The sequence below is a fragment of the Aquila chrysaetos genome, chromosome 4 (genome assembly GCF_900496995.4).
Source record: "Aquila chrysaetos chrysaetos chromosome 4, bAquChr1.4, whole genome shotgun sequence".
NCBI lineage: Eukaryota > Metazoa > Chordata > Aves > Accipitriformes > Accipitridae > Aquila > Aquila chrysaetos.
Window position 1 is genome coordinate 1,906,790 of NC_044007.1, and position 11,126 is coordinate 1,917,915.

General features: G+C 47.8%; 1 protein-coding gene across 1 annotated transcript; it reads right to left on the minus strand.

Moving 5' to 3' along the window:
- Positions 1-6,365: 6,365 nt before the first annotated feature.
- LOC115340807 (prostate stem cell antigen-like) lies at positions 6,366-10,821 on the minus strand. The gene is made up of 3 exons (XM_030012831.2): positions 10,412-10,821; positions 8,380-8,484; positions 6,366-6,809 (listed from the first exon to the last, which is right to left on the minus strand). The coding sequence occupies exons 1-3, from the start codon at positions 10,461-10,463 to the stop codon at positions 6,598-6,600; spliced, it is 369 nt and encodes a 122-aa protein (XP_029868691.1). The 5' UTR covers positions 10,464-10,821; the 3' UTR covers positions 6,366-6,597.
- Between the last annotated feature and the right edge of the window lie 305 nt (positions 10,822-11,126).

Sequence of the window (11,126 nt, forward strand, 5' to 3'; positions counted from 1 at the left end):
CGCAAATCCAGAGCAGAAGACACAACTAGTTTGGACCGAAGGCACTCACGTGTGTGGTACCACACAGCCACCCAGGAGGACAGGTGGGTCCCTGCAAATAATTCAACGTGTAGCGACCCCTGATGAAAACAAGTCCCCTCCCTGCCCACCACTCCACTTTCACTCACCTGCCCTGGGTGAATTCCTCATTCCACAAATTCCCTTGAGGACAGATGGAATCTTTAATAAAAATAACAAGAGAGGAAGGAGCAAAACACTTTCCTTTCCTGACTCAGCCCCATTCCTCTCATCTCTGTTGCAGGGGACGTGTATGGAGGCAATCAAACTACCCCAGCCATGGAGGACCACCAGCAGAGCTGTGAAAGGGTCCAGGGCTGGGTCACAGCATCTCTAAGTGATTCAGGTGGGGAAACACTGGCAGAGGTGAACATGTGCCTATGAAGGGCATAGAGGCTATTTCAGTGTGGGTGGTGAACATAGCTGGGGTTTACAAATTCTGGTAGAGGCACATAGCAAGAGGTGTTTTAATGAGCTGGTGACTTTATAAGGTGATGCCCCCATAATATGGGCTTGTGGATGAGAAATCAGAGAAGCATATGGGGAGGAGATAAGGGCTGCAATAGGAGCTGTGAGTTGAAAGCCTCAAGAGGGTAGTCATGGGTGCAGCATCTGGTTTGCAGGGAGTCCTGGGATTTAGCTTAGAAAGGCATTACTAGAGCTCAAGGTAAGGTCAGAAATGAGGTAGCGAGGGATCTCTCTGCCACACAGAGTTGTCAATTGGCAGGATGGGAGTGGGATTAGTCAAGATGGCATGGGATGAAGTTGGCTTCATCAGCCTTGTCCAGCCAGCCTTGCTGCTGGTGAGTGACAGGTACAGTTACTTTAGGGATGTTCTGCAATCAAAGGGCAGTTCTTTTGATTGCTTTTAGTGACTGTCCAGTGGCTGAATAGCTGGCACAGTGGAGCTAACTGCAGGCTTTCTTTCTGGTCTATTTGGGCCACAGAAAGCCTCATTGCACAACAGTGTGTGCATAATTCAGAGCAGGAATGTGGCTGTGCAGGGTGGGTGGGTAGTGGGTAATCCTTCCCCAGCTCTGTTATGCTAGCTGACTCTATCTGAGCTTATTTTTAGCCTAAGTCTCTCCCCTGGCCCCATTAAAGTCACTATCTGAGCATCTTTCAATGTATTGGATTTGATAACATCTGTACAAGGCAGAGGTATGGAGACACTGTGTAACTTGCCCCAGGCCACAAAGGAAATGTGGAGCACAGCAAGGAACTGCTGGTCCTTATATGCCAGCTCATCTGGCCTCTCTGCCCAAGAGACTTTCTCCAGTGTGATCAAATATTTTTAACCAGCTGCCACAAATTGGGCTGAATTCAGGGGATCTTGGTGACATTTTTCAGGCCAGGTACAGGCACTGGGTGTAACTTCTACTGGGCCATAGGAAATACTGTATGCCCTAATCCCTGTCCACAGAGATAATGAATACTAGCTAATACTACCAGTAGCAAATACAGCATCATAACAATAATATAATATAAGCAGCACTTTTCTTTTACTCTGTAACATTTCCTACCACTAAAATCATACCAAAGCAGTTACTCTAGATCAGAGTTGCTTTACTTTTTCCATCTGTAAGAGGTAAGCTCAACAGAGAATTGTGTGTTTACATTCAGTCCGTAATGCAACTGCAGCTTTTAGAAAAGTGCAGCTGCTGCCCTTGAAAAAAAAAAAAAAACCCATCCATTTTATTGTCCAGCTATTCATTATTTAAATAAATGAACTGCAGTTTGATCCTGGAGGAATAGAAATCTCTTGCATACATGATGGATTGAGTTGCTTAAAGAGACTGTCCCCAATTTTAGGCCTTTTGATAAGTGTGGAAAAGATAGGGGAAGAACTGATAAAACTGCTTAGCCAGCAATGTCAAGAAACAACTTGCTTGGGCCAAAAAAATAGCCTTGTTTTTCAAATAAATGTTGTGCTTGTCTGTCACCCAGCAAACAGCTCTTAGGCCTTTTTCTCAGCACCCTGAGAGTAAATCGACCTTCAGCCAGGGCTCGCACAGTTGCGTGATGCCAGATCATCTGTACCAAGAGAGCACGCTGCTGACAGAGGGTGCAGATCAGAGCAGGAGGGACTGAGCCCTGTTTATGTTTGTTAGGGGTTTACAAGGCAGGAGGGGAGGCCAGCCTTTCTGTCAACGTGCAGTCACAGCACTTGGAAAAACAGTCTTCTTCCTGGTCCTGCCCTGACCCAGCCCAGGTTCTGACCCGTGGCTGAGTCATTTACCTGCCCCAGTTCGCCACCTCCTAATCCTTCCCAGAATTTAAAGGGTTGTTTTTGAGGCTGTCTGTCGGTGACCTGAATGGAGAGTGTGGTTTTGTGCTATTGCAAGTGCCATGCCAGGCACCCATCAAGCAGCAGTGAGTTCCACCTGTTAGCGCCGTGTTGCATCTGCAGGGGCTTCCTACCCTGCTTTTTACTGTGTCTATCCCAGTCGTGGTTTCTCCTTGTTGCACCTTCTCTAACTATCTAATCCCCCCCACCTCCAGCACTGCGTGCCAAAACTCCAGATATATCCACAGAGAGGATATATCTCCAGATAAATCCAGAGGAGAATCACTCAGTGGTCAATCATGGACTCCTTCCAGAATATGTACAGACAAGAAACCGGGAGAAGAAATCATACCTTCAGCCTGTAAAGGTCTAGACATCAGGTCTCAACCACCAGAGCATGGGAAAGTCCCCTTTTGGCTCCAGCAAGAAATTCTTAAACGCTGTGCTCCAGCAAGTAGACGTCATTGCCACATGGGACCAGTATGCTATAACACAGGTAAACAGCCCCCATTCATCCTAAAGACTTTTGACACCTCTTTTATTTTCAGGGCTGAATGTGTTTGACCTCTCCAGAAGCTGGAAGAGGCTGTGTCTCACCCAATGTCCCTGGGGACTCCAATGGCTCTGGTGCTGGCTAACACATTTTGGCCATTTCCGTACAGCTGAACTCCCAGTCTCCAGAAAGGGCCATTGTAACCAAATTTCTTGTTGAGAAAGGCCACTGGATGTGGGCATGCCTGACTGCCTGGGAATTGTTTCAGAAAACGGGAAAAGGACAGTAATGTGTTGGGGACCTTCCTCCAGTGCAAGAAGATGAGCCCCTGGACTGGAGCAGTCATGGAGCTGGTCACCCATGCAGAAAACAGCCTGGCTGGGAAAGGTACAGAGCCGCCTTTTCAGTGACTAAGACTCAGGAGGTTTGCAAAAACCAGAATAAATCACCCCACATGTCCCATATCCTTCCTCTGCCAATAACCAGACTCGAGTCATATGAGGAAGGTGGTTCATTCTGGATTTTCCTTCTGGGAAAACCCCTTCCCTGCTTCCTACAACTAGCAGCTTGTTAATGTCTTGCGTCCCAAGGATTTATGTACTTTTCTCTTTCACAATAGCAGACAGTGTCATTATCTTCTGACATCCCATTTACTTCATCCAAAATTTGATGCTGGCCCTTGTCCCATGGCTATGGGTCCCCCAGGTGACTCATCTCTACCAGGTGAATGCTTCTTTGTTATTTCATCCCGTGGCTCTGCACACCCTTTGCAGCTCTAATAGTTCTTAGGGGGTGAGAGAGGAAAATGGGGCTCTTGGCCAATCTCCCTCCCCTTTTAGTCCTCCACCCACTGCTCTCCTGACTTCAGAGCTCCTTGACTTCATGGGTCCAGCCTGTCTTATTGTTCCCACCCGGGGCTCTTCCAGGCTGTTGTGGTTTAAGCCCAGCCGGTAACAAAGCACCGCGAAGCTGCTCGTTCACTCCTCCTCCCCTGGCCTCCATGGGATGAGGAGGAGAAAATACAAAGAAAAGCTCGTGGGTTGGGACAAGGACAGGGAGGGATCACTCACCACTTATGGTCACGGGCAAAAGACAGGCTCAACTTGGGGAAAAAACAAAATCAATTTCATTTACTACCATTCAAATCAAAACAAGGATAATGGGAAGTAAACCCCCAAATCTTAAAACACCCTACCCCCACCCCTTGTTTCTTCCCAGGCTCAACTCCACTCCTGGTTCTCTCCACCTTCTCCCCCCGGCGGCGCAGGGGAACAGGGGCTGGGGTCGGTTCCTCACACGTAGTCTCTGCTGCTCCTTCCTCCTCAGGGGGAGGACTCCTCACTCATCCCCTGCTCCACCGTGGGGTCCCTCCCACAGGAGACAGTTCTACATGAATTGCTCTGGCCTGGCTCCTTTCCGTGGGCTGCAGTCTTTCAGGCACAGCCTGCTCCAGCGCGGGCTTTCCCGTGGAGTCCCGGCCATCCTGGGGTCCATCCATCCCCCTGCTCCGGCGTGGGCTCCTCTCTCCCCAGGCTGCAGGTGGGCATCTGCTCCCCCGCTGCCCTCCCTGGGCTGGGAGGGGACAGCCTGCCCTCTGGTCTCACCACAGGCTGCGGGGGCATCCCCTCCTCCCCGCCTTCCTCACTGACCTCGGGATCTGCAGAGGGGTTCCTCTCACATTCCAGTTTCCTCACTCACTGCAGGTTCCCCTTCTTAAATCTGTTCCCCCACAGGTGTTTCCACTGTCGCTGATTGGGTCAGCCTGGGCCAGAGGAGGGTCCGACTTGGAGCTGGGGAAGCTTCTAGCAGCTTCTCACAGGAGCCACCCCTGCTACCAAAACCCTGCCACACAAATCCAAACCACAGGCCCATCTGTGTACGCTCCGCTGACACCAGCCTTGTCTTCCTTCTTTTGTTGTCTGTTGGGAGGAAGCCCATGTGACACAGTGGCCTTCTCCAGAATGTTTTCTACCTTGTTTTTCAGATTTCTTCACATACGTATTTCTTGGAGGTCTTATTCGAGGATTTCTTTCAGGCAGCTTTGTATAGTACTTTGTATAGTACTCTGCTGCCTTTGCCAAACACTATACAGGATCTCCCAATGTGAGGTGGGAACACCCAAGTTTATATCCATAAAATAAACTATCTGGAGAAGGCAAACTATAATTCAGAATCTGTAACTATATAGAGGGGCTATAACTGTGTAGAAGAGGTGTTAAAACTATGAAGTCTGCTTTGCATGCAGATACCTCATTGGTATCAGCAACAGAGAGGGCTTGAAATGGTTTTCCAGTTATTTGAAGCTTGCGTGGCTGCCACATTCATTACACGAGTAAAAGTGGGCAAAGCATGATTGTAGCAGTGCCAGCGGCTGCACTAAGCCACTCCTTCATCAGATGTAAGCCAAATCTTCTATATGTGACAAGTGGAGAAAGCCGCTCTGGCTTCAGCAGGGAGTCCCAGGAAAGGGGAAAGATCAGTGGGTGAAGAAGGGAAATTTCTACTATAAAGAAGGGAATAAAGGACTCTGTGGGTATGCTCATGACCTCAACAAATCTTCAGGAAGGACCAGTCTCACCCTATTCTTCAGCACTCCCAGCCCTGTCCTGAGAGCACCTCAGGAGGAGAGAAATCAACCCCATGCCTTTCCCTAGCTCCCCTGCTCCTGTTTTCCTTCGTCTTTTCCCCCATGCTTGCCTCCTCCCCATCTCTCACTTACTGTATCTCACCTGGGAATGGAAGTGGGTGCGTGCTCACCTCCACGATCAAGGTACCCAGAGGGGAAAATGGGAGCTCTGATGGTTACTTTCTCCACTCTTCCTGGTCTGCTAGGCAACCCCACAGGACCTTTAAGATAAACACCTCTTCAACCTTGTGACAGGACCTGTGTCCCAAGCTGTGGCATGGGGAATGGATCAAGGAGAAACTTGGTGAAGAAAGCTTGAGAACCTGCCTGTGGGAGATGGGGACCTTCACGGGATGCCACTATGGCCAGCATGGAGACTGGCAATCCCAGAATTGGATTGGTTGACCAGGACACCACGGGGACACCCTTTCCACTTCACTCCAGTGGTTATTGCCCACCATGGTTGTCCAGGTACCTGAATGTGCAGTCCCGCTCATCATCCCAAGGATGCTACAGCGATGGGTAGGCATATGAATGGCTGTATGCACATGCAGCAGGGAAGGTGAGCACTGTTTTTGTTTTGTATGGTAGCTAACAAGGTGCAGGGTCCCAGCGTCTCTAGGTCACAAGCAAGTTCCCCTTTGGGTGTGATTGCTCTTCACAAGTTTTCTTTGGGTATATGCCCTCCAGCGTTTGTCATAAGCCAGAGCCCCTCAAGCTTTGGAGGTGCAGTTCCCACCTCTATTCTGCTCTGCCATGGCACCTCTCAGCACATATCATCGTTACACAGCAATGACCAAGACTGAACATTGGCCAGGCATGCAACACACCCACTTGCAGTTGCTGCTGGGTGCAGAAATACATGGCTAAGTGATACAGAGGTAACACATCCACACTGGATCCAGAAATAAGCATGTTTTAGGTGTTATGCAGATAGCATGTACACATGTTTTCTTATCTGGTAGCACTACAGGAATACAATAACAGTAATGAAGAAGCTTTCATATGGCAAAGATCTGCCATCAGCTCCAAGGATGCTGTGTGCCCAACACACCACACTGCTCCCGGTTACCATTCTTGTCATAAGAGGGGTGCTCGAAGACCTTCTGTGGTCGTGGGAGTCCTCTTTGCTCCTCACAGTCTGTTGTTCAGGAAGGTCCAGAGCACAACGGCTGCTGTCCCTGCTGCCATCCCATAGCTGCACCTCACACTGCCTGCTGTGTTGACATTGCAGAGGTTGCTGCTGCAGCAGGAGATATTCCTGTTGCCCACGCTGAAGTCCTGATGGAATGATTCACATGACGGGTCACAGCCCTTGCTGATGATGCTGAAGAGCCCTATGACTCCTGGAAGGAAAGCAGGACCATTACTACAAGGATTCAATGCAAGCCAAGCCTCATGGAACTGAATAATGAGATGTTATTCTTATCTGAACTCACTTCTTGGAAAAAAAATGAGTGTTTCGAAACAGCTGCAAGTTTCTCTGTAGCAGGTTCTATTTTTGGGGTGTCAGTTTGTCAGCAAGGGGAGAAGGATTTCAATGCCCGAGTGTTTGCTTAAGGCAGTGTATTCCACAGCACAATTCTCAGGGATTTCTAAAAATGCACCAGCTACAGAAATTCTAATAAATTAATTAATAATGCAAGTAGCTATTAACACCTCTGTTGGGGAGTCTAAGTTACTAATGGATGAGGAGCAAACGTGGGGTAATCTTTGCTCATATGCCATACATCTTTGTTGCACAGAGCCTTTCAACACGCAGGGAAGTTACGGAAACATGGCTCTCCACTTTTCACAGGTGACAGAGTTACAGTTTCATTTGTTTCTGAGAGGCACAACCTATTTTTCTGTGGCCAGGTCGTACTCAGTAACTGCTGTTTACCAGCAGATTATGGTCTGCGTGATTGCTCCTGATCTTGCACAATCTATTCTGGGCACCAAGTCTTTGACGTATGCAAATTCAGTGTATAGGGCTAAGGTTAATATGTTGCCTCTCCTGCATGTGAGTGCATGGCCATGGGTTTGCACATTTCCTACAAGGACAAAGCCTACTGGAGGTATTGCATTTACTGCCTGACAGAGATCAGTTTGAATATGCCACTGATGGTTTTGTGCCCCAGGTCTAAGAGCAACTGAGCTGTCACCACAGGTCTGGACAGGGCAAATATTTTTTTGCCAGATCTAGAATGGGAAAATTAAATCATAATCTGTTAAAGGAGTTTACCCAGAGGTGGACAGATGGCTGCATTCAGAGCTGGCTGTAGGTCAGCCTAGGTGAAATTCTATTCTTTTCATTGAATTCACCTAAAGTCAGCTCAATCTGTCATTGAATGCTCCTCATAACTTCATGACTACGTTTCACCAGACTCAGCCCCTCACATTTTAATTAATGTTCCAAGTTTTTCAAAGCCACAAACTGAACTATTGCCCTTGTAAGCAAAAAATTTTTTGTGTTATGAAGGAGAAATAAACCTAATTTTGTACAGGTGAGAGACATTGGTAGGTATTTGCAATGTCGAGCACACCCTCCTGAGATTCATTCCAGGCACTGGCACTGTACTGGCCATACTGCTCAGTTTTTAGCATGATCTATTGGCAAACACTGAGGAATTTATGGGGTACAGCATGCACGTACCAGTATGACTTTATAATCACACTCTTGTGGCCAGTGCGGGGAGAAGAGTTGGTGATGGCCAGCACCACTACCAAGGGACCAGCTATCACCAAGGGATAAATATTTTTCTTCTATTATTTCTCCCCAGATGGCTTTTCTCTTCCTGCTGCACACTGAGATTTGCTGGCCCACACCAGCTGGTGTATCTAGAGCAGGTGAGGCTGGCTTGGACATCTGAGGCTGGGACCATGCTTGGCTCCAACATCACAACTAAGATATTGCCCATTCCCACTTTGACTTACTGATCACATCTGTCTTGCATGTTTCCTGCTCCTTACAGTCCACTTTATTCTGACAGTTGGCATTGCTGAGCTGTGATGTGCAGCTGTAACACTGCAAAGAAGAACCTGCAAGAGACCAAGAGGGGTTATAAGACAAATCTATCTGAAGCTTTCCAGGAAACCCAACTTCGTGCTTGCATGGGGAAACAGGACCATTCCTGTGGGTCCTCAAAGGAAGACAGCACCTCTGTTATTGGGAAAACAATGGGTTTTCCATTTTCGGTGGAGAATAGTACGCTCGAGGTGAGAGTCAGGTGTTGCACGTGCTGAAGATGTTTCAGATGTAGTCAGTGAAGTGAGGGAGCAAAAAGAGAGCAGCTGGATAGCTGGTCTCATTGACTGATCTCATCAGTCAATGGGAAGTGCTTCCCAAAAGCTTCTTCCTCTGCACTTGGGATGCCTAACTCAGTTCCTGTCTGGAACAGGCTTTTTGTGATATTCCCACCTCCTGAGCTGGGATGAAGGGATGAAGTCCCCAGAATGACAGAATGATATTATTTGTCTGCTTGTATAAACATTAATGTTTTACCAGGTGGGCTTGTGAGCTTTAGCTGAGGCATTGCCAGGCTTGAATGAAAGAGGGAAAGCCCAGAAGGAAGAGAGGGTGAGGGAAGGATGGAGCAGGCAATTTGCAGGGTCTCTTCCAGCCCGTTGTCTCAGTTTGACCAACTTGTGACACGTACTCTCCACCACCCCCTCTTAGAAAGCAAAGTGCAAACACAGCTTTCCCTTCCCTCTGAAAACCAGGTCACCACGTGTTTCCACCCCCTCACGGACATGCCACTCTACGGGGGATGCAAGTCAGTGTTGTTAATGTCTGCTGTGCCGTTATACACATCAGGCAAAGGCAGAATAAGCATTGCAGCTTACAAGTGTCTAGCCCTGATGAAAAATAGTCCTCAGAGGAGTGAGAGCATGGTGCAATTACCTGTTCCTATTACCTACCTGTGCCCCAGGGCATCACTGGAGCCTTGCAAGTGTGAGAGTTAATGTTTATGTATGTACTTTAACCCCATGACCACCAGGCTTGTATCATGAATCCCTCAGGTCAATACCCTAATGCCTAAAATACTCTGTTAGGACACAGAAAAGCCCTATTTAGAAATTAGTGTTATTCAGAGCAGGAACAAGAAGTGATTTTAGGCACTTGGTCTCCCTCTGTCCAAGCTGTTCTGGTATAAATGACTGATGCAGTCACAGAGGCAAGGAGCCAAACCCCAGTTTGTCTGTAGTGCTGCACTCTGCTCTCACATTTATCTGACTTTTAATGCAATGTAAGTCAAATCTCAGAGCACTCTGATGGAAGCTAGCAGAAGAGAAGATGTGGCTAGGACTGTACAAGATTCTTCCCAGCCTTTTCCTTAAACATTCTCAGCTGACTGAGAAACATTTCTGCTCAGACCTGCTTCTTCTCTTCTCTGGTAACGGAAAAGCTGGTTTAAACCCTTTTTTTCCCAGTGAGGCTAGAAAAATCTGACAGTGTCTGAATCCCACCCATCCCGTTTATAAAATAACATGCCATGGCATTCTCCCTTTTTCTGTCCCATTAAAATCCTGACAATCCATGCCACTTTTGAAATGAAGAATCAGAAAACAAGTTGGAACAAAACTTACCTTTGCAGAAACATTGCAATTTTGATAGCCTGGGAAGAATAAAAATAATGCTCCCACCCCACTTCACCACCTCCCACCCCCTGCCCCCATAACTATATGGTCTGGCTTAAATAATTTTGATTTCAGTTAAATTCAGTTTTGTATAGGATTTATCCTTCCTGGAAGCTGTTCGACCCAGCACTAGGATCACACCCTCAGCAGGGTGGGACTATGCATTTTTTCCATGCAACACCCAGGACATCCCAACCAAAAGCAAATGTCTTCATATGCCAACTGCGTCAGCATTTCTTCCCTCACTGCCAAACTCCATCACAAGTCTTTTTTCCCAGCTGAAGATCTGCTGGAGGGGACGTGGGCCAGGGACTCCGTGCTGTCTTACCTGAGTCCAAGCACAGGATTGCTCCCAGCAGGAGGACAAGGAAAGCCTTCATTTTGGGATAGCCTCTCTCGTGCTGAATACGGATTGTTTTCTCCCGGGACAGTTTATATACTGTGGGAGGCAGCAATCAGGCATGCCCAGAAGGTTACCCTGCGAAGGCACCTGAGCGAGGCTGCTGGCTGGACCAATGGAGGGGTTGGTTTCTGGTGGTGGTATTTGCGTTAGGTGCCTCTCCTATCTGACTGCGACTTTTGGAGCTACCAGCAGCTCCTCTCCACCACTACGCCCCTGCCTTTCCTCCTACCCTTGGGCAAAGTGTTCACATGAGTGGAAAAAAACCAAATTCTTTAGAACAAGGCTGGCCTTATGTATTTCTCCAGAGCCAGCGAGGCTGTGGTTGCAGCCTGTGAACAAGGCTCTCCACCCCCATTGCTATCCTGAGTGGAGCTATTGTGTTTAAACCCAGGACAGAATGTTCTTTTAATAAACACCGCCGGCTATTTATCTGCATGTGTGAGTGTCTCTGTGACACTCGTGGCATGTGGTAGCAAGGTATGTGGGCAAATTACAGTGCATTGGCCTCTTCCAGGTGTCCAGGTGCCCATTTGCCCTTATTCTTACGTATTGTCTGTAGTCTAGTAAAAGACAATGGCCAATTCAAATTTTTTTTTTTATGTGTGTGTTGAAATCAAAGGGACTTTGTGATGGCTTTGGT

Excerpts from the sequence above, each read along its gene's own strand:
- LOC115340807 (XM_030012831.2), bottom strand. The coding sequence starts at position 10,463 with ATGAAGGCTTTCCTTGTCCTCCTGCTGGGAGCAATCCTGTGCTTGGAC. Across the intron at positions 8,485-10,411 it reads AATCCTGTGCTTGGACTCAG|GTTCTTCTTTGCAGTGTTAC; the intron begins GTAAGACAGCAC and ends GGTCTCTTGCAG. Across the intron at positions 6,810-8,379 it reads ATGCAAGACAGATGTGATCA|GAGTCATAGGGCTCTTCAGC; the intron begins GTAAGTCAAAGT and ends CTTTCCTTCCAG.